The sequence below is a fragment of the Odontesthes bonariensis genome, chromosome 1, assembly GCF_027942865.1.
Source record: "Odontesthes bonariensis isolate fOdoBon6 chromosome 1, fOdoBon6.hap1, whole genome shotgun sequence".
NCBI lineage: Eukaryota > Metazoa > Chordata > Actinopteri > Atheriniformes > Atherinopsidae > Odontesthes > Odontesthes bonariensis.
In genome coordinates, this window is record NC_134506.1 from 19,139,281 (window position 1) to 19,163,468 (window position 24,188).

The 24,188-nt window shown below is 38.4% G+C and overlaps 1 protein-coding gene across 2 annotated transcripts in view; it reads right to left on the reverse strand.

Annotated features, from left to right (window-relative positions):
* The window catches only part of LOC142369250 (ephrin type-A receptor 6-like), a 74,111-nt gene extending 51,449 nt beyond the window's left edge, over positions 1-22,662 (reverse strand). For both annotated transcript variants that reach the window (XM_075451670.1, XM_075451607.1), the window contains exons 1-2: positions 22,056-22,662; positions 9,601-9,665 (exon numbers count right to left, since the gene is read on the reverse strand). In XM_075451670.1, the coding sequence (XP_075307785.1) occupies positions 9,601-9,665; positions 22,056-22,200 (210 nt within the window). In that variant the 5' untranslated portion in view covers positions 22,201-22,662. The remainder of the gene's footprint in view (positions 1-9,600; positions 9,666-22,055) is intronic.
* Between the last annotated feature and the right edge of the window lie 1,526 nt (positions 22,663-24,188).

Consider the following 24,188-nt stretch of genomic DNA (forward strand, 5'->3'; position numbering starts at 1 on the left):
GTAAAGTTGTAAGGATTGACTTACACTTATTCTACTGCATCTCAAAATATAGCAGCGATCTCCACACTGAAAAAGGTTTTTCTTACTGTAATCATTTCTGAACCTCACAATAGAATGAAAATATGTAGACAAACACAAATAGTTATATAAATCATGCAGCTGTCTACCAAACTTAAAGTATATTTTATGTAAATTGACCTCACTGTGTTGCTATTACTCCATTGCAGCTCTGCACAGAAACATATTTGCTCTGAATTTTGTACTAGAAATGCTCTAACTATGGAGATACTCCACAGTCACCTTGTGCACGCCCAGGATGGGGCATTGGCTCAAAGAGAAGTTTTGGTACAATCTGTTAGTTTCCTTAGCAAGGCTACTTTTTTTTCAATTGGCTTTGTATGCATGAATTGGACTTATTTGGAATTTAATTAATTGGATTTGATTGGATTATTATTGTATTACAATGAATTTGATTCTAATTGGTTTGAATTGGATTGTATCTTTGACATTGGTTGAAACTTGGCAGTACATCACTAAAATATAATTGAATTAAATTGAATTTCTTGATTTGATAAACTTACAATACTTTTCCAATCCCAATTCATTACATACTGATGCTTTGTCAAATGTATGAAATGCAATGTTTAAGGTTTTATTTCCATTTTTCAACACATAGGGTACTCTATCTAAAGCTGCACATTACTTGGTGAGGAGTTTTAATGACTTACAGAGTCTGCATTTGAAGTTTGGAGGAGTTGGTTGAGCACCAAATCATCGGACTGCTATAAGTAGTATGAACCCCATGACTAGGGTTAGATAAGATAGGGTTTGATAAGATTTTTACGATTCCAATTCCATTTTCGATTCTGCTTAACGATTCGGTTCTTTATCGGCTCCCTTATCGATTCTCATTTGGAGAAAAAGGACAACAAACCGGTCGATTAGCATCAACTTTGTTTAGTTTAGAAGTAACACGAGTCATGACCTTACAAACCCAAAAACGGTGAGGTCCACATTCGTCTATCATAACCTGGGTAATTTAACTCTTCCCTGCTCTGGTGAAAGGAGAAGCTGGAGTTAGACGTGAACTGGGGGTAGCCTCTGGCTCTGAGCCAGTCAGGCTTTGTCTCTCATGATTTCATCTAAATGTAATGCATGAGAAGGCATTCATTTATCCTTAACCGTTACTAACAGCAGGTTTTACAATGAGGCAAATGGCGCTAACATGATTGGCAGTGTTTGTTAGTTAGTTAGTTACCTGCAGTGTTAGCCGAGGACATGCTAACGTTGCTAACGTTGCTGGGTTCAGATTCACCAACGTTAGTCCGGAGCAGATTGAAAACGCGACATTCATTCATAGTTATTGCATGTTGGTAGTATTTCCTCCCTTTGGTGAAATATTCACTTTACAAGTTGCCCTGTTGTCGTCTATTTTAGGGATGTGTAATCAAACTTTCGAGCGTTTGTACCGCTTGGGCGCCATATTTACTGTTGACTGCTGGCTGCACTGGACTCGCCACGCAACGTTGCGTGGTGACGTCATTTGCGCCCACTGGAATCAATAAGGGAATCGTTTGCAAAATTGCCAAACGATTCCAAGGAATTGAAACACTGGGAACCGGTTCTCAACAAGAACCGGTTTTCGATTCCCATCCCTACCCATGACCTAAATTATCTGTTACTGTTACATTTTTGTTCTACATTTTTGGTTTCTGTTGCTGGTTGGTTGGTTTTGGCACAAAACTACTTATTTAGGTTTTGATAAGGATGAATGAGTTAAGATGCACTCAGGAAACAAAACCTGACATAGAAAAAAGTGACAACTCTCAACAGAACCTCTGTAAACAATAGCTGTTTTCACACTGAGACCCGCTACCTTAGTGGGTCCAAATTGCCACTTCGTCCCGCGTCGAGAAATGTGAACGCTTGGCGTGTTGGTGACCCGTGTCGCCTGAAGCCGAGTTCAGGGGGCGTTGCCTAGTGGCAGAGCGTCACACGAAACACATAAAATGCTGGGCGTGTACAATGACGTAGGCACAAGCCATGCGTCGGAGGTAGGCCTAAATACACCTGTCTGCATCAAATTTTTCAAACCAACGATGGCGGGACACCTTGAGAACTTGTTTTTGTAATTGTATATGCAGTTCATGGAGATGTTATTTTATGGGGTGTGGATAGTCACAACGTGGGATGCCGCCGAAGAACATGTGCGGAAAATACAAGAGCACTATAGTCTCCAAGTTGAGGAAATCGCCCTCTGCCACTCCTGCCGTTGTGGTCATTAACAGCATGGAACTTTTTCCTCATGGCTTTCAGTTTGTTGGTCACCTGCTTCTTGCTGCGTGGAGACCGCGCTCTCCCATCTTTCTCGCCAGCCCTTCCAGCAGAGGTCCATCTTTCACCGTCCCCGACATGTGGCGGTAAATACCGTCCTCTGCTCGGAGGCTGAGGAGCTCGCGGACCTCCTTGTCTCCCCAGTTGGCCATCTTCAAAAATGTCTCGAACTTGAAGTAAAACAGAGTAAAACTTGTCCTCACCAATTGTATATGCAGTTCATGGAGATGTTGTTGCTTTGAATCAGCTGTCCATTCTGTCTTTTAAACTCCTTACGTCACGCCATGCCCACGTCCATCCCGCGTCAATTGCTTTCACATCAGACTTGGCTCGGCAAAAAGACTAGGGTCCGATGCGGGTTGAATGGCGAGTCGAGTTGACACACCAGCCCGGGTCGTCAGTGTGAAAGGAACAGCAGACACGCTAAATTTGCGAATTAAACGCGGGTTCTTACTCAGTGTGAAAGGGGCTAATGAAACCCATCTTAGAGCATCAGTTGTGAATGACAAGGTGTACAGACAGGTCCAGATGCATCCTACCAAAAAAAAAAGAAAGAAAGGATTTGAGCTTTCATATTCAGCTAGTTCCCAAGCCAAAGGATGATGGGCACATTACCAGTTCGAAGTATTTGATGATGACTGATGTATGTATGTGAAATGCTAGGAGTCTCTACCTTTGGTGCCAATCCAACAAGCAGATCTAAGAAAACTTAGATATTTTATTCAAATCTTGGATTACATCCTTAAACTTCCTGCTCGCATTGCTGAAAATCAAATATTCATACATAGCTAAATACACTGGCTGTTGTTGCATACAACAGCAGGACCTCTCTGGTGCTTTTCCACATGCTATGCAATTTATTGTTTTATTTTATTTTCAACTCGTGCATAAAAGTGGATGTGCTGAAAAACTCATTAAAAACAAAGTGTATTTTAAAGCAGGACTTGAACATCTGATGCAGGAGGAGTCTCTTCAGCATATTCAGTGTGTTTTTTTTCATTTCAGTGCCCTCCTTAGGAGAGCTTGAAAAAGAAACTATGATCTAAAAAAAAAAACACTGTTTCTGGTTTGCATATGATCAGCATTAAGTAATTGGAGTTCCATTATGCATACAAACAAGCGAAAATGGTTATTTGTCACCGAGTGTGCCTCAGTCTTCGAAAATGCACCCTTGGGATGTGGCATGATTTAGAGCAGGGAAAACAAACTACATGAGTTTGAAAGATGAGCTGCAGCTTGTGCTCTCTGAAGCAATCAGATATGCACCTACTAATCGCTCTGCCTATTAGTCCCTAGCTCAGCAGACGGAAACCTGATTTTCAGTAGTGTAGCGCTAATTATTGTACTTGAACTCATGTTAATATTGCAATATGAGAGAGTAATAATAGATTTCCAGAAACTGGCCCATAAAAAGGTTCGCTGATGTGTTCTGCTGATGCAGATGTATTTTTCAAGCCGCGGTGAAGCACTGATGCTTAGTTTGGCATCATAGCACATCATGGAGTTTAAAACCTAAGCAACAGTTAAAACACTTATATTATCACAATGACACTTGCACTACCTGCCACTCAGAAGCATCCTATCAATTCTTACTTGTTCACGTCCACCTTCTCTAAGATCAAATTATATTTGATCTTGGAGAAAACACACGTTAATTGATGACTTTATTTTCACTGTCTGCGTTGTTATATGCAGAAAACCGTACTCATTAAACTTTGTGTGTACTTCAGCTGATGTGTGAGCCTCAGACTTTTTCTCCATCTGCTGCACCTTTTTTATAAAACAAAATAAATCATTTTACATAATTTTGGTTTACATGAATAGCTAAATACAAAATATGAAACCACTTATCAAAAAAACAACTATAGTTTGTTGTAACACTGTAGCTGCTCTTGTTGGGTACAGCATTACCCAATTTCAAGCTCTCGCTTCTTTCTCTGTTGTCAGAAACCGGACGGAGCAGCTGGAGAGAGCAGCTACACTCTGTGCATATAAATCCAAATATGTTTCATCCACATCCAGTCTAGACTGGACAACAGAAATGACTCATTTCTGTCAGGTTAAGTAGTGTTCCTGCTTTTAATACCAAATGACAAACAGATCGTATCTTTTTGTTACACTTTTTCACTACATTCATTAATACAAACCTTAGTCCTCCTTTTGAAAGCTTGAGAAGCAGTTGCAGAGCCACATGATTGTGCAGAGATGTTCAGATACTGTTATGACACGCTTTTTTGCTTTTTTTATCATGGCTCCCAGCAGCACAAGGTTGGCACTCAGTTCCTGACAGGAGCTTTTGACAGCCGCTGAATTTAGTCAGTGGAAAGTTATTATTAAAGTTGTTCACTGACAAGAGTTTAAGATGAAACTTTTGCCCCACAGATACAAGGAACATCTACCAAATCAGCGATGGCAGCATAGAAGCAAGGCGTACAAACAAGAGAGCTACTACCACACTTTCACTACTACATCTTCTCAAGTACTCATATGTAATCAATGTCTCTGTTTTTGGAGAAAACACTAAATCAACTGTTAGTCAATTATTAAGCTTTGCCATTTCTTGTATCACCAGTGCTGGGGGCTGTTTTGCAGACTTTGGTCTACAGAGGTGCAAGAGATGTAAATGATAAATATGTTTTCCATGGCTTAGGAAGTAATTAATCTGTTGAAGTAATTTCCAAATAATCAGACAAAATATTTTGTAATTTGCCGCTGTGATGAGTTAGTGCTTCATCTTCCTTAGTGCAGCAGTTTGACAAACAAAACGCACTTCAGAAATTTTCATCACGTTTGAAAAGAGGCAACAGAGTCTGAAGAAAGAGGAAGATAAACTCCAGCCCTCACACAGTAGGTGTATGATGGAATAACATCACCTTCATTTACACAACACAATCAAATATAATCTATGTAAGTTATAGACATACAAAACAGATGAAGTTTCCCCTTTCAGGTCACATAGTTGACCAAGTGTTAATATCAAATGTTAAGACTTTAGTTGTTATGTAAACACAGAAATTTGCATGTCTATCTTTTTGGTGATAACGACTAAATGTGTTTCCTAGCCCCTTACGCAACTTCTAACCATCACAGCTGAATGCCTAACCCTAACAATTAACCTAGGCATAACCTAAGTCTAACACTAACCATAAAACCAAGTTTTTACACTCAAAAATCCCCAGTAAACATGTGGGGTCAACGGTATGGTCTCCACAGAACATGTTGGACCCCACAAGTAGAGTATGTTGCATAGGCAAGTATGATGTGCCAACAACAATGGTGAAGCACTCAACCTGACACAGAAGTTTGATGTTTTGATTAAAACAAGGCAATTTGTCTTTGTCAAACTAATGGGAGGAAAACGTGTGGGTGTTGTGAAAATATCATTAAATCTCTGTAGTTTTTATGAATTATTGATTTGATATGAATTTACATGGCATTGTGTTGTGTCTTTCATTCAATCAGTTCATGTTGCTGTTAATCCCTAAAGATATAAGGGGTGGTTGTGAGGGCTGTATGCATAGGAGCTATAGATTATTTTGATAGTCGTACACTGCCTTTAAAATATCTCACTATTTTGTAACTATTTATTATTGGTTTTGTTCCAAAGGATTTATTACACTTTTAATAATAACCTAAAAGCACAAACAGCCCCGCCATCACTTCATGTGTCAAATTATTTACATTGTCATGAAAAAATTATTGCTGTTGCTATGGCTTCTCAGTCCCAGATGAAATATTTGTAAGAATGCAATCTGCAGCACTTTCCCTTCAGTCCCAGAATTACATGCTACAATTGAATTAGTTTAGTCCCTTGATATTTTAGTGGGCTGTTCAAACCTGTTTTCATTGCATGTAAACATCATCATGTGTTTTATTGAGAGAAAAAGACACAAGCCGAGAAAACATAGATCATATCCAAAATGGTTTCACTTACTTCAGAATGCCGTTTGTGAATTCTTATTCATATAATATTCACGGTTAAATGTTATTTTTATCTTTGAGGTGAAAAAAGTAGGTCCACTGAACCCAAGAGAAAAACCTAAAGCTTAGTCTTAGAAAATGTCAGTATAGGACTCGTAAGACAACTGTATACAAATGTTATTCTCTCTTATTTTCTTGTTCTGTTTATAAAAAGCCATTTGGCTCATTTTAACATATCTAAATCTTTAGAAAGAACTTTATAAGCCCATCAATGTCTGCAGAATGTCTCCTTTTACAATCACACAGTTATCAGAAAAGCAGTTGTTCATGTCCCCTCAGTAGTTCTCTGGGTTATAAAAAGCAAATCCGAAAGTTGACGGCATTTCCTAGCTAAATACAGTCTTTAAAATTAGATGAAGATCACAGCATTTGACAGCTGATAATTTTCTTCAAATTACAGGTACAGTATGATAGATCTTAAATGAGTAGTTATCTCCTACTCCTGATGACATTTCCACAGTCGTTTTGCAATATGACAGCATTACAATGTAATAATATTGACAGTTGCCACTCTTGACTAGGATAAAAATTCTTTGTAATGTTGGTAGGTGGTATTAAACTCCTGTCCTTCAAGCAAGAGATTGCTGATTCTGTTCTGCTCAATCTTTTCCATAGTTCTTTCATTTTTATATTTCTCTAAATAGCCCCACCCACTATGGGTTATGGTTGGAATTAATGTGTATGATTAGGTTTAGTCGTTAAAAGATACTTGATTAGGGTTAAAAAAAAAAGCACAATGTCTCAGGCTACAGTGAAATACTCATTTGTCAAGTGATATGAAGCTATGCAACTCAAAACAACTGCTTCCTGAAATGTTGTCATCTCTCAAATTCTATGCCTGAAATGTGAATCTTACTAGATGATTTTCAATTTATATTTCTACAGACAAAAATCCGGTTATAAAATGGGGTTTGTAGTCTTACCTATTTTGGCCAATCATTACATGGAGGAAATAGAAAGCAGGGCACTTAGCTTCTCCAAGGGTACAAGACCTAGTCATGGGTTCAGGTGCAGGGATGACAGATGGGACAAAATCAAAACCCAAGAAGAAGAAGCCCTCACAGAGCATTTCGGTGGACAGGAACATCAAGTTAAAAGGGAGGATGTCACGGGAATACGCTGCCATTTTTAGAAAGGGCTGTGCACAGCGAAGAGGACAGTGAACGAAACATTGAAGTTTATCAGATATCTACACACACAGACCATTACCTGCTCGTTGACTCCCACTACCCACTAAAAAATAAGCTCGGGTTATTAAAACCCCCTAACTCTATCCTGAGAATGCTCCTACTAAAGCAGAGTGAAAGAAGAGGAGCACAAAAACAAAACAAAAGCACATAAATTTCCCAGATAGTCTGCAAAGAAAACGTTGAAAGAAAAAAAAACCCATCATACTACCCTTTCGCTGCCTAGTATCTGCCACACTGATCATCTTAAAGCTGTGCCATCACTTGCTGCTCTATCAGCTACTTTTCATACAGAATTTCAAAAGCACCCATGTCCACCCCAGCATCCATTTGTGGCTTGTGAAGCTAACTTTTTGTTGTGGGTAGTTAGTGCTGTTGCTCTTCACTTGCCTCTGTGCAGTGCCTGGCGCATCTTTAACGTCTCCAGTAGACTTGATTACTGTAATGCTCTTTTAACTGGACTTCCCAAAAAGAGCATTAAACATCTGCAGCTCATCCAGAACACTGCTGCTAGAGTTTTAACCCGGACTAAGAGATCTGAACACATCACACCAGTTTTAAAATCTTTACACTGGCTTCCAGTCAGTCACAGAATAGATTTTAAAAGCCTGCTGATGGTTTACAAATCCCAGAACGGTTTAGGCCCAAAATACATCTATGATATGTTCAGAGAATATAAACCAGAGTCCAGACTAAACATGGAGAAGCAGCATTTAGCTCTTATGCTGCAAACAAGTGGAACAGACTGCCAGTAGAGATTAAACTTTCACCAAATGTAGACATTTTTAAATCCAGGTTAAAAACATTTCTTTTCTCATGTGTCTATGCATGAAATCTGCACGGTATATTTGAACTTATCTTGACTGTTGCTTGTTTTTAAATTAATTTAAATGATTTTATTTGTTTCTCTTTATATTCTTTTTTGTATTTTAATGCTTCTTCCACTCCCTGCTGCACTGCTTTTATTTTATGTAAAGCACTTTGAACTGTTTGTACATGAAATGTGCTCTATAAATAAATTTGATTTGATTTGATTTGATTTGATTTGAACGTAGCACCAAAGAATTTGGTTCATTTTGCTCTTTGGCTCCCCCTATAGTTGTGCACCTCAACATCGCTGTCAAGACAACAAATCTCTGTGAATGGCCTGCAAATGTATAACCATACACATGAATTCTTTGTCATCAAAAGCCCACACAAATGTTAAGCAACACATCGAGCAAAACAGTGTAGTGCAGGGCCAAAAGTCGTGAACTGTGGTACATCAGCCCTGAGGCGCTCTGGGACCGTTTCCTGCCCAAAAATGTGCACAACAAAATTCATCGTACTTCAAAATGAGTCAGAAGCACATAATTTTAAAGTAAAAAAAAACAAAACTTCTAAAGTGGGATTTAAGTTGACAAGGTCAGAACATATACCAAAAAAGCATCCATCCATTTTCTATGCCCTCTTAATAAAATTCAGGGTATTGGGGGTGATGGAGCCTATCCCAGCTGCCATTTGGCAAAAGGTGGGGTCCACCCCTAGACAAGTTGCAAGTCCATCACAGGGCAGATATAAAAAATACATAATATATACTGAGGTCACACATGAACCCATTCCTTGTTTTTGAAGTGATAGAATTACATCTTATTGCAAATTACTGATGATATTCATTAACATTATGGAGGTGGAATTATGTGAGACGTGAAAAAATAGAAATGAAAAATTTCACCCACAAATTCAGTTTTAGCCAAAGAAAGTTTTTTCACCAGGGAGTCACCACATTGACACATTCGTCTAACTACTGTCAAGACAGTTGGCATACACAGTAAAAAATATCACCAGGTGCCAGCGTGTTTTTCTCTTTTTTTATGACCCAAAGGTCTCGTCTCCTGTTGTGCTCTGACTGAGGCGCAAGAAAATCTTGTCAACCCTGGCTCAAGGGTTCACTTTAGAGAAGAAAGTATTTCAAAGTCAGGTTTGAAAAAACTTCAACTGTAATGTACTAAATGAAAAAATGATTAATCACAATGTTTTATTTAAAATGCTCTCTCATAAATTAATAAGGACAATAAAAAAAAACTTAATAGTGAAATTAAGTGCTTACGTCACTCACCCCATTGACAGGATAGGTCTTCCAATCCAGTTCTCCTAGCACTGTTGTGGTGTCCAACAGAACCACTGAAGAGCAGGGTGGTGAAAAAGAAAGTCATGGAAAAAAGAGGAGAAATGATGGAAGAGCAGAAGAACGAGAGAATAAGCAAGAAAGAATGACAGGAGAGAGCAAAAAGGGGAACAGAGTGAGTGCAGGAAAAGTTGGACAGTGAATTTAAAAAGAAGAGAAATGGAGGTGACAAAACAGGAAGAAAGCACACAACAGTTATCAAGCTGTCGATGGGGGGCTTACAGAGCTGTAAAGCCCTAATCAGATTCAACCACCTATGAAATAACAGCTCTTAGGAAAGTCTAGGACAACACTTACACAGATCCGCCTTCCATCTGGCCAATGTCTAGAAAATTTCTACTCTCCTTCCTAAAGGTCAGAAGTTGTCTGCAACATCATATCAAAAATAAGCTATAGAGGAGTAAAGAGAAGCACTATAGAAACATTAAACATTCAATTTAAGCAAATGTTGTTTGACTGGCAAGATAATTTTCTTAAAACATTTAATTAAACACATTAATTGAAAATAAATAGAGTGCAGTATGCCAGCTTTTATTAATGATGACAGAAACATTATAACATTGATTTCAGTTAATTAATCGAGTTTCAAAGTTGACAACACAGCCCAGTATCCCTGGGAATTACACCCACATTGCCCGTCTCTGCACCTCAAAATTCATTGCAGTGAGCAGAGTGCAATAGCAAATGAGAGCAGATGGGGACTGTAGATGGGTTAATGAAAGACATGTTTTAAACAAGAAACAGGAGTATAATTACCAATAAAGAGTAGTTATATGTAATTAGTTGAAGAGCTTTTTTAAATTTAAATTGATATTTTAATTATACCATAGCAGACAATCACTTATATTCAAAAGTGTTATTTTACGTTTAAAAGTTATGAGTTTGAGAAAACTTTGGGGAAATCAAAGACACGGAGGAAAGTGGTATTAAGTGCAGCTGTGTCTTGATTACTGAAAACTGCCCCATATGACATAGACCTTGCCTGAATATGCAGAGTTCAAAACAATACTGGGAAATGGTCGCTGTACTACAGAGCCAAAGGGTGAAATGAATTTAGACCACATTGTCGCATGGAAAGACAAACAGTTTGTTTCAACAATTTGCCTAAGTGATATGCAGAAGAGCCTGCACAGTAGACCAGAATTTCTTCCTAAAAAAAACTTGAAGCACTGTACACCTCCATCATTTGTCCATACATCATATCATACAGAGCATCTTCTTGTACATCATCTTGTTGGAACAAGTATGAGAATGTGGGAAGTCAACGTGGTGGGAAACAACACAGAATAATTACAAATCAAAACTTAATATCTATCTATGGTGAAGACTGTCCTTACCATCCAAAGATGGCCATGAGTCATCTGTCCATGCAGGCAGATACGACCTATAAGTACGTTTAAAGAATAATATGCAACCTCAAATGATCATGAGAGGGCCGTGTGTGTAAAAATGGTGCTCATGAAGGTTGAGGCCAAAAGCGATGTGACCTAGAGTCAATTTTGTATTTCCATTCAACGTAAGATGCATCACTCTGGACAGTGGGACAAAATTGAAGCACCATCAGTCAGAGCATGCAAAATTCACACAGAAGGTGGGGCTCTAAACTCTGAACCCACTCCCGTTGAAGTGACAGTTTAAGCTATTGTATTTCCTTGCTGTTGTTCGTCTGCACCTGCTTTTACACATTTCCCAAATTAATTAATGAACTCTCACCAAACATAAATATCGTCCTATAAAGTACTGCCACTACAAGCTGTAGAAGGTAAATATGAGTCATATGAGCATTTCCACAATCATGGTTATGACCACCACTGTCATGCACTTCATTTCTACACCTCTTGCTCTCACAACCACAACAGATTGCATATTCTTTTGGGCATTGTGGCTGTGTCTGCCTGCATCAACAATCACCACATGGGCACGTTTTGAGAAGGAACACAGTCTCACAACAAGCTACAATCTAAATTTAATCAAAACAAGCCATCATCCAAGCTGGACAAATAGGGTCTCTCCTTTAAGCTCTACGTGGGATAAAGTGGCACAGTTAAGGTGATGATGCTTCTGATGATGATAAAAGTTTGGTTTGGAAACCTTTACCGGTGGGGTTTACACTCAACAGCTTACTGCAGCATAATTGTCATAATCAACAGGAAATACTTCTATTCATTTCTAGACATTGTGGTCTACTTTAGAAAGGCTAGAAAGAAAAGATAACAAGGTCTCATGAGTTGTGATTCAGGAAGTTCAAAGCTGTGAATATTGTTTTTTGATGCGGTGCACTTCATGTTTCAGGGTTGTGTTGGGTTTGCACAAAATCATCTAAATATGAGACTACACTGAATCTTGTGCACTCTAAAGTATTTTGAGCATGATGCATTGATCCTATAAATTCACGTTAGGGCAATCGAGTTCACTTCACTTCACAGATCACTGTTGTGTGCATTAGCATATAACAGGACAATTTATGATGCTTTAGAAAATAACCGAGGAAAGATACACATAAAAACAGAGAAACAGAGAAACAAATGAAGTACTTAGACAATTAACAAACATAAATAATTCCTAAAAAGAAAAATTCATGAAATACCAAACCACTGACAACTAGATTACTTTAAAAACGTAAATTGCCTTGACGAAAAAAGAGTTAAGCTCACACACTGAGTTATGCTGTGTTTTTTTTGGGGGGGTTTCTTGAATTGATATAATTTCCTAATCTCCTATTTAAGTGTTGTAAATCTGTTGTTTCAGTAAAGTTCCTCTTTTATGTTTGGTTGATATTTGCACCATTTTTTTCTGGTAAAAGATGTATCCCTGATTTTCTGTCTATTTTTCTTTGTGTCTGAGCTTCACACCTGGGCTCCATTTTGCTGAGGAACCTTCCTAACTGAGTGTGAAAAAAACCAACCAAAACAACGCTGTTGTATCTGAGCAGCAGCCACAATAAGAGCTGTTCCAAATCTTCAAATGCTTAGTAAAATGAATCCAATGTTCCCGTTACCGTCTTTAGCATGAGATACGTCAGATCGCCCTTTATGAAAGAAAGGAGATAATTCTGTCCCACCATTCCTTGTGGCTGTAACTTTCAAAAGTTATTTTCATCCAGTTGATCTAACTGTGTGGTAAAATATGAGAACAGGAGGGTGAGAGTGAGGAGCCTGTGACAACACTGTATTTCACTTTTTTAAAAATGTTCTATCCTTTTGAAATTACAAACTTTGATAAAGTAATATTATATTGTACCTTTGACATGATGTATGCGATAACCTTTTTGTAACAACGTGACTGGATTGGACAAAGTATCGAAAGCACTTTTTGTTGAATATTTATCAAAGATTTGTAGTTTCAGTGCTGCAGACGCAAATCACAGCTTAGCGAAATGTGGTCAGATTCTCACTGCAGCGTGGTAGTCTTTCCTTATTTCCTTCAGAATTATTTTTACTGTCTTTCCTTGCCCCAATGACGTTTTTTCTTCAAGGCAAAGGGCTTAGGAAAAGATGATGGGGGTCATTTTTTTGACCGACCGGACCCTTGGTTTCCATAGCTGACTGTCTCACCGGCACCTTGTTGCTGATTAGTAACTTAGTTTATTTTCCTCATTGCTAAACTATTGTATTTGTATGTGTGTATTTATTTCTCTACTGGTTGTTCCAGTACAGTCTGGTTTCTGCCAGTTTGTTTATTGTGTTTAGATCATTATTGTAGTTTATTTTCTTGGTATTCCTGCCTCACTGTGTTTTGTATTTAGCTCAGGGTGTTGGTATCTAAAAGTTTTTGTTCCTTATCTGGATGCCTCCTGGAGTCATCTGCCTTGGGTCCTCATCTCATGACAGTTCTGTTTGCTGTTTCAGGTTGCAAGTGCAAAAAAGGTTTCCAAGCTAAGCAAAACAGCCTGCAAAAGCACCTGAATCAACTTGTTTGATAATGGCCTGAATACAAAAGACAGCAACAAAGTAATATACATTACTGTACAAAAGTCTTGACCCACCCAACATATCACACATTGGCAGGACAATGGAAAAATGGGTGAAGTGATTTACTGAAACATGTGGAAACATATATGCAAATACAGTATACAAGTTAAATTTGGTGGCTGTACAATTCTAACAAGGTTGAAAGTCAGTGTTTTATCTTTCAATACAGCCTGAACCCTCTTAGACAAGCTGTGTAAACAGGTATTAAGGTAGTCTTCAGGAATAGTTCTCCAGGCTTCTTGAGGGACATTCCAAAGCTCTGTTTTGGATATTGACTGCTTTTTTTTTTCCATACTCTGTCAACATGATCCCACACTGCTTCAATGTTGTTGAGGTTCGGGCTCTGGAGAGGTTTCATCCCTCCATAAGAACTGTTGCCACTGATTGTCAGTCCAGTTCTTGTGTCACTTAGCCATACTCAGTTTTTTCTCCTTGATTCTCTTCCTTAAAAATGGCTTCTTGACATTCCTGACTATTCCTGACGAGGCTTCAGTGAACAGTAGTACATGGATCACCTCAGGGTCTAGATATATCTCTCAGGTCAGTGAGGACGGTATAATGGTATATTTTGATTTCAGATATGTCTAACCATAGCAACACAATGTACTGCAGGCACAACAGAACAAAAAGTGATAATGCTATATCTAATTTCTACAAACCTGTATTCACTAACAATATTATTACCCTCCAGTCAGGACCATTAATCCATTAAATCACACCTGTGGTTGTGACTTCAACTTGCTGTGAATGGATATTAATGCTCCATAACAACAGGCATACCCTCCATCCACTGGCACAAAAATAAAAAGACAAAGTCTCCTTTCAATACAAAGTGACACTGCATGGTTTTCTCTCTTCATGAAGCTGTAATTACAAACAAAAACATTAGCTGGTCCTTTGGGGTGGAATCATTATCCACCTTACAGATTAGATATGTGGTCGTGCTGAGAATTCGTGGCTCTAAAAGCTAATCTGACATACTAATCATTTCAAAAGACGAAAGCATAGTGTAGTCTGATCTCTGATATTAGTGTCTAGTTATGTTTGTACATGCACATATTGACAAGTTTTTATTTGCATGAATATATAACTGCATTGTGTACATACCAGTGTAACAATCTGTAGCTGTCTGCACTCTGGTCACAGCTCAGGCATGAAGAGACCCATTATCTGGTCCATGCTAAGCCTCCCCTGAGCCAATTTAATGTGATGAATGTGCAATTTCCTTTGTCTCTGCACAGCCAGTTAATTACAATCTCTATCAATAAAGTATGTCCCACTTCAGTGGTCGACATTATGGACCAAAGAGTCACATCTTCAGACGACCTGTCACTCCAGTGTGCAGAAGACTTTGACAAATCTGGACTTATTTAATGAGGATGAGTCTGTTTTGAGAACAAGCTAGATAACCAGAGAAGATACACTTCGAGAGAACCACTTTAGTATTTACAGAGACCTAATTTAGGCTGGTAATTAAGGACCACATTATAATAAGGTTGCCATGCCTCTGTTCAAAAGGAGGACATAGAGAGATGTAGGAAGGGAAAGAGACAGACCAAGAGACAGAATGATATTGATTTTTGACAAATTAGAACAATCTTTCATAATCAGGAGCAATGTTCCATGGCATGTTTGACGGCATCAAACTTTTCCGCCAGCTCCCTTTACCGATTGTCTGTCCCTCTCCTGCACACAAACAAAGCCACACAAACACACACACACACACACACACACACACACACACACACACACACACACACACACACAGCAATGTAGTCATAAAATAATTTAATTCTACAAATATCTTTGGAGCCAGGATACAATGGCTCGAGACAACAGCGGTGAATTTGATACATGGATTTTCTCACTCAGGGCACACACACACACACACACACACACACCCACCTACCTACCGACATTTTTCAAGGGGCCAAATCATATTACTCTTGTCTGATCATTTTATCTGGAAGCATAACATTCTGCAACTGTATATTCTAACCTTTCCTGACTACATAATAGTGTCGCAGCTTAGATTTGGAGGTGGGCACAAATGATCTATATAGCAGTAAACTGCCACTCACAAAGGCATCAGTGCACAGTGATGACCAAATAAACACTGAATACTTAATTTGAAGCGAGTGTATCTAATAATTACTATCAGTGACTCAGCTAGTCTGACTCATTCACTGGATATTGAAAATTGATAGAAGGTACCCATTGCCCATATATTTCACACAGATTTTTTTCCTCCCTTTCCACTACTTGTGTGTAACTATTTTCAAAATCCCCTTTTCATTGAGAAACAACAACAGCCGTGCTAGCAGTGTATATGTTAAAAATGGCAAATTTTGACACAGATTTGGACTGTGTAATAAGACAGACTTGCTGTGTTCATGCAGGGAAAGTTTGTACAGGTCTAGACAGAATATATTCACAGCAGCTGTCTACTCATCCCACCAAAACAAGTTCCCCCTCAAGACTATTTTGCACGGACACCTTCGCTGCTTCCTGGCCTTAGCAACACCCTAGACATTTATGATTGGTTGAAAAAGAATACAAAGAAGCAAAAGAGTTTTTTCTTCTATACCAGAACTTAAAATAGATGCAGCCAGACCAGTCACACTGACACAGTGCTACAGTATGCTATATTCACCTGTGACACACTGGGTTCTTTGGTCAAAGCTGCAAAAGACAGAAATATGGGGAAAAAAAGGGCCAGATGTATAAAACCGTGTGTAGTTTTATGACTCAATCTGTATGTATGCACACAGGCAGAGATGCTTATATGAATTATTTTCACCAGATTTATAAAGCAGAGTGTACGTATGGTCTTCTTTTATAAATCTAAATCATTGTGAAGTCATATGCATGTGCACAAACCTGATTTCTATTCCCACTTTTAGCGTGAATGGATGCTGACGTTCGCCTAATTTGTCCTTTGCAAATGAATGACAAGACATTGTTTGCACCACTACTAAGTAGGAATGATAGTTGATGTGAAACTTGGACTTACAACTAAAAAGAGAAAAATATATATATTTTTTTCCCGATGATCTCAGTCCTGTAATCACGAACAGAACGAAGACTAATGAATTCAAGTAGTAGTCATCAGCTCTTTAAGTTTAGAGCAAAGGACCCCGCTGTGGTGAAAAAAAAAGAGATGGCTGGATTATAACTAGTTGCCAAAACGTTCATCAGCTCACACATCGTATCAAGACTGCAGCAGAGGACCAACAACTCCTGTTTTACCTGCAGTGGATAAACACTCAGCCTGTAGTATACCATGCTGTTTGGAGATGATGAGGAGGGAGACATAGATGCACAGATGGATCATGGTTTGCTATTTTCCTGAACGGCTCTGTGAAAGCTGATGAGACAATCTTGTGCCAAAAAAATCTGAATGATCTTTCTTTTCAAAGTTTATTAAGAGAGATCTTTCAGTGCCATCATACTAGATACATAGCTATATTTATTGCATCCAAGATTATTGTAAAAAAAAGATTGCAACGTGAACTAACAATGAGAAAAAAATCAGAAAAAAAGTACTATCATTCTGAGCAATCTCTGTGAAACTGTCTGTTTTGTTTCATGGTAAATAATATGCTCTGCTTTTCCACATCAGAATTATATTGCTATGAACACAGGGGTACACATGGTCTAAAGGATGCTTTAGTTGCGTACATTCTCACTGCACTTGCTTCTTTTACTAATACTAGTTTGTGAGCAGGAAAAGGAGCCATACACATGGTTTTTGTGTGTACACCCTCTTCCTATGGCTCTCCCTTCTTCGCTCCCTTTCCTCAGCCCCACGGGCCACACTTTCTACTCTTTGCATGGACTTTTTTGTTTTATATAATACTTCACCTGTACTGTTCTTTAAGACTGACTAAAAGCAAAGCTAAGAGGAGGAGCACAACTGAAAATTCTGAGTGGATAATATGGAATTTTTTACTAGTTTTTCTAAAAATCTGGATTTTCATGTTATTTCAAACAAAGGAAACATCATGATGTGACAACTTTGTTGCAGTTGGTTTGGTTGGTTAGCTATTGAACTTATTAACTGAGCTGGTAAAGGCCTTGCTTTGACCCAAATTATGCAGCAGCTGACTATTGAAGCTTCTCACAGAGAATGCTGTTCTGATTTGGAATGACACTGACTTCTACTTCTGACAACAAAACTTTATTGTATGTAATGAAGGCTAAGCTCTGGCTTCACTTAACTCCAAACATGTTGGGTGTGTGCATGTTTATAGAATTTAGACTGCAGGTTCTTTAATGGAAACTTCTTTTTCCTTAAAGAAACCTGAGACTTTTTTCACGTACAGACTCACATCTTGTCCTAAAAGGTAGTTTCCAGAAATTTGCTTTCTGTTGTTGACACTTGACCAAAAGAGTTGATTCAGCAAAATGGGAAAAGTTGTATATGGATTATCTCAGAATCCTAAACTATATAAGTATTTGGTTGAGGATATTTAAGTAGACAAGCACTTGGCTGAAATCTCCCAGAGAGACAGCCATTATTTTTTCTATGCAGTTTCCTGGATATGTGGCTTCAGAAAGCCACCGGGGAAGTAAGAATTATTATTTTCTATATGGATGATAATAAAAGCGGACAGCAGCATCTAATTCACCTGATCCAGAACACAGATGATGCAGCCTCCTCGTTTTAAAAGAAAGAAGTTTTCACTGAAATCCTCCATCAGCTATTGTCTAGTGATAGTAAAGCAGCGGTTCAAGACTTAAATCCATACAAATGACTTTTATAATGACAGCATCTGAATAACTGTTAAGAGGACTCCTCCAGCTGCATAGGAGGTCTGGATTCACTCAGTTTTCTATAAAATCATCCCAATATTAAACAAAATTGAACACTAAGCCACAGGAAGCTACAGAAGGGGAAACACTAAAGCATTATAAAGTGGGACAAAAGCAGTAAAAGTATGAACATAAAAATGACGATTTCGAAACAGTGACTGAAAATAAAAGCAACAATACATGAAATGATACAAAACAGACAACGGTTCCATTTGGAAATCAAACCACAGTCTCTTGGCTTAGTCTTTTTTAAGTCCTTTTTGCTTTACTTTCCTTTTCCTACACTCAAATGTACGTTTTTCCTCATGTAAAAAATGTTGGCGTTTCACAATCCAGGGTCGGAGATTGTGAGATGACAATTTTTCTGTGGATCCCTGAAAATGTGTAGTTTTCTGATATTAACCAAGTATTTTGAAACATAGAAATCTAACTGGCCTTTTTTCTCACCCATATCATTTGTAATTGGGATCAAATTAGAAACTGAATAATGGCAAAGCAGTGAAAGTGAAAGAATTATGGAAAATTTGTAGTTGTTGTAGTAGTTGAACTTTTCTCTCTCATGAGCATTTTTATGCAAGGCAACAGTGTCAGTTGTTGACATCATAACATTGCGAGCATTAAAGTCATCACAACGGGACAGGAGTGGAAACATCATCAGTAGCACGACGAGATCGGTATCATAACAGAGAAGTGAAAAAGGGAAACATAGCAATTCTACATTCATTGAGGCTTTTTAGTGAAACAGCAACATATTTTATTGTGTTGCGTTGTGATGACTTCTGTCTGCATTTTTATCGTTAGCAGCTTTGTTGTCATGGACACATGAATGCAGTCACTAAGGTAAGGTATAAACATGTATAAGTTTGCTTTAAGGGGCCAGAGTAGATGGTAATAGAGCAAAAAGAATGCAGATCCTGTGACCAATAGAGTGTGGTGTGACTCCTATGAGAAACCATTGTAGTGTTTTTTGTGGTTATAGTTACTCCTGTTTTTTGTCACCATTTGTTTATGTTTAAGAACATGATTTTTTTTATTCTTACTTTCAGTTTGTGTTTAATGGAAAAACAAGAACAGAACTTGATTTTTAGTCTTATCTGAATGAATGTACTTTAGGCCTTTTTTACAGAAGCAGCAGTGTTGTCATCTCCGCTTGGGCTGGACTCATCATCCTCGTGATTAAACTGGCTGTCTGACAGATGTACTTCTTAACACTGTATACTCAATGGCAGAAAAGCTTGTCCCTTAATGTGGAACCGGCGTTTCATTACAACACATTGTGTGGCTCCATGACATAATACACTGTTAAGATGTCATGCTTATTTTATGACACCAGTCTGCCATTACAAAAGATGTCATAAATGATTTTTTATGAAGATGCAATCTTTTTGTGATCCTCTTAGAGAAAAGCTTGATTTGTGCTTCTGCATTTCATTTCTGCTGTGCATGACATGTGCACACAGATATGTTGCTAAATGACACGGCAACTCAGATTACAAGTTTAACTGGTCCACTTGCCATGTCGTGTTTACGTCACATTATTTTCCTTTAGGACAACTTGTTGAGACAAAATCATAAAATGTAGTGGGCTGTGACTGTGTCGGTCATTGAATAGATAGAAATTATCTAGCAGCCTGCCTGCATTGCCAGTTTTTTCCCATTTTCATAGTTGTCACACATCATCTCCCCCAATGTGTTACTAAATGCAGCGTAGAGGAGATCAAACTGACTATTGATCCACACATATTAATATCATTGAGCGCTACCTATGCACTCATAGAACTATTATGTCGAAACTAGTATCTTCTGTTTTCAATCTCCATTGTTTGAAGCACACAAAGATATTGAACACACCGGCATTGAATTCCTTCGGACAGCAGGTGTTTTGGCCAGTGATCTGCAGAATAATGTAAAATTATAGGTGTAAATGTAAAAATGTAATTGTTGCGGGCCAAGACATGAACTCGGACCTAATCTACTACAGAAGTATATATGCAAAACAGAGCAGCCACTTTATTCCCATGTATTCTGATGAGAATAATGACTTTTTAGCTGGCGCATGCAACTTCAGTTTTTTTTTTTTTTAATTACATCATGATCCTACAAACACAAGAGAATGACCCATTAATAAGATTATTAAATGCTAAAAGCTAATGCCGTGACTGTATTTTTAAAACAACACATATATATTATCATTATTATCGCACAGATCTGGTTACTTTCAACAAAAATGTATTCTTAAACAAAATAACATTAAATAATTTTGACCTAATAATAATTAACAAAACTAAATGATGAATAAATAACTTCTTATATGAGCTAAAAATGCCAACCCCTCTCACTTTCTCTAATATCGAACATGGCTAACGTCTATTGGCTCGTTCGCTGTATATTCTAAACACTTCACATTCTCATTTCTTCAACTTTCCCCTGTGTGCACCCCCTCCTCTTCAAGCCTGTCACCATCACAGACAGACAGATATCCTGGAGGGAAAACACAGACATGTCCACACACAAGACACAGAAAAATGAAGTGAAGGAGACTCTGACATTTGGCCGGTGAAAGGGCTTCTGCCGTCTTTCAGAATGTGTATCCTAAACATTGAACATCCAGGGAGGAACATTAAACTCACCTTTGCAAATGTGCAAAGTGGAAGATGTCAGGAACAGATTACATTATGGCAACTTTTTCCTCATGTGACATTGTACAGCTGAGGAAAGATATCATTATCATGTCCTCCGTTTTCTCCGCAACTGGACACATTATCCATGTGACTAGAGACAACTTCTGAAAAATGAGAAATTATTCTGATGAATTTCATCACAACTAGACAATAACCCGCACAATAAGATCCACGCGTTTCTTGTGGTATGGGTCTGTGAGGAAACCTCCAGAGATGGAATAGACAAAAACCTGTTATATTTTCATACAGGAACATATAAGCTCATGTAGGAGACCCAGAGGAAGAAAGAAGCAGCAACAACATCCTCAGCTGACAGTTTGCCAGAGGCTGACATTTCTTGTAACATTAGATGGTTCCTATGGCTGTGGTGTTGTTCATGTGCATCTTAGACTTTGGTAGGTAAAGGAGAATCACAGATTCAGTCCAGAATTTGGCTGATGGAGCCTCTGTCTGCATTTTTGTATCTTAGTGCATGAGGATCAGTCTTTTTATTTCAAAACTGAAATACTTGTTAAACACTTTCTTACATTCTGTAAGAAAATAACATATATTTGTTCATGCACTTCTTCTACATTCAGTATATAGTAGGCATCTTTCAATAACTCAAATGTGGAAGAAAAACGTAAAGTATTTCATTGGGTTTGCTCTGTAACCTGCACTTGATAATTAGTTGATCATGCATGTTTAAATGTTTTCTATCTTTTTTCTATGTTGTTCGACATTTTCCCGGCACATCCACCATCTAACCAACAAACTGGAGTCTACATCTGACCTATCTCAGATGAGTGAGGGCATTATATTCTTTATGCGCAGTGAAAGTCGGGGTAAATTTGTTACACAATACTATGAAATTGTATAGTACATATTATAAACCACAAGATTAGTCCATCCTCGCACTTGCTGCGATGGCCGCACTCACCTTGGTTCGATGTTCCGGAGTCCGACAGGATACTTTTAAGCAAGAGCAAAAACACGCAGCATTTCTCAACGGAGCACATCTTTGACTCGGAAACAAGTGCGAGTCCTGAATAGATCCACAAAAAGAAAATATAAGAATGTTTCATGGAAAAAGTGCCTTGAATCCTCTCAGTATCCAGACTCAGGAGGTCACAGTCAAATCCACAGGGGTTCTTTTCCTCTTGCTTTCCCCCCCCTTTCGCCAAGAATCTAGAATTTCTCTATGGGACCACCGACAGAGTTAAAGAAAAATATATATATATATATCACTTGGACTACAATAATAATGAAAAAAGAAATTAGATTAATAGAAAAGAAAAAAAAATCTAAATCTCAAAACGAATACAGGTCGACGTCGGCAAGTGTAGAGGATGACAAAAGTGTCCCAAGGCAAAGCTCCTCAAAAAAATTTGTGTGGGTTTTTATTCCGAAAGGAGATAAAAAGCAAAGAGAGAGAAGGAAACATCTTGGACTTTCCTCCTCACTTTCAGCCGGCGCATCCCTCACTGCGCCTCTGTATCACTGCGTGTATCTTCCCCTGTCTTCCCAGCTGAGGAGAGATGCTCCTGCGCAGCCTAAGTAGTCGTGTTTTACGCCACAAGCATGGATTTAGAAGCCAAGTCCACGCTTGCAAAGACAACTTGTCCTTTGCGAGATGTCACGATTCACAATTCTCACTTTTCATCATATAGAATGCGTTGTTTCCACCAGACGGAAAGTGCGTGTTTCTGCCGTGTTATTGATTCAAGGGGACGTAGATGGAGGGAAATATGAAGCCATTATTAGACTGCTGTATCAAGCCTGTGCTGTAGGTTTTGCCTGCATTGGATTATGTTGGAGGAATAGTAATGTGTCTGGGGCAGTTTCTATTTATGGTGGCAAGGGAGGAAGGAGAGCAGGCACACACACACACACACACACACACACATCGACGTGGGTGTCTGCTCATTAGAAAAGGACCCACTCTACACTTTTGCTGGGTTTTGGGTCAGGCATATCCAAAAACAAAGACTTTTATTCTCACTTCAAACACTTCGATCCCTCCTGACTGATGACATGTGGGCTTCACAATGGTGGAGATGACTGATAATGGAAGTCCGCTGGGATCTGCAGTCAGGGAGAAGATACAATGACCTTTCTGACTCCAGAGTCACATATGAACTGGTAAAGGATAAAGGTGCTGCTTAGACTGACCTTTGGTATTAGGCACTCTCTGCTATTTAGCTGACAGCAGTAATTACAGGTTGTACTGACGATTTTATTGCATGTATGCAAAAAAGTTCAACAGCGTTAGCGTGTGATTGCTGCAACAAATAGCGTCTGCGTATGTTTTTATATGAGATTAGGAAGACTAGCTGAACCAACCCAAGAAAACGCAATTGGCCACAGAAATGTAAGTGTTAATTGGTGAGGTATTTGGTAAAAGTCAAACTCATGTCTGTTCAAAGCTGTTAATCAGGACTGACCTGTGGATTGGAGAAAATAGAGACAAAGCTGGAACCCTTTTGTCCAAAGCTTCCTTTTTAATTGATTTCGGGTCTGAGCCTGCACCCAACTTTAACTGAGATTGTCATTTCTGAGTAGATGAGTATGTTTTTTGGTCTTACTTGACTCCATTATTATGAAAATAAAGCCTCAGTCTTGTGCTCTTGCAGACACCAATTTCAGTAAAGTACTTTACATAACTCTATGAAGAATTTGTGGACCTGACCCTTTAAATTTAAGACAATCTCTTCCCTTAGTGTAAGAAATGCTGCGGGCACCGAACAGAACATGTTTCAGCACCATGGACAGGAACACCAGCTTTTACAAGAGCATTTGTTCTGCTTTCACATATTTAATTTAGTTAACTAAATTAAAGCATTTTGTTACTGCTGCGTGAGGTTCTAGGGGGTCATTTTCATTGCTCCATTAGTATGCCCAACCTTTACTTTAAATCAAATGATCTAATAAATATAGAAAGTAAAAATAGATTTGGAATTAAACACAAGCCTCTTAGTTTAATTAATTTTTTTTTTTTCAGTTTTATCTTTTAGTCTGTTGTATCTTCCATTTTAACTGCTGTTTGAAAGGCTCCAGGCATGAGGTTATTGAT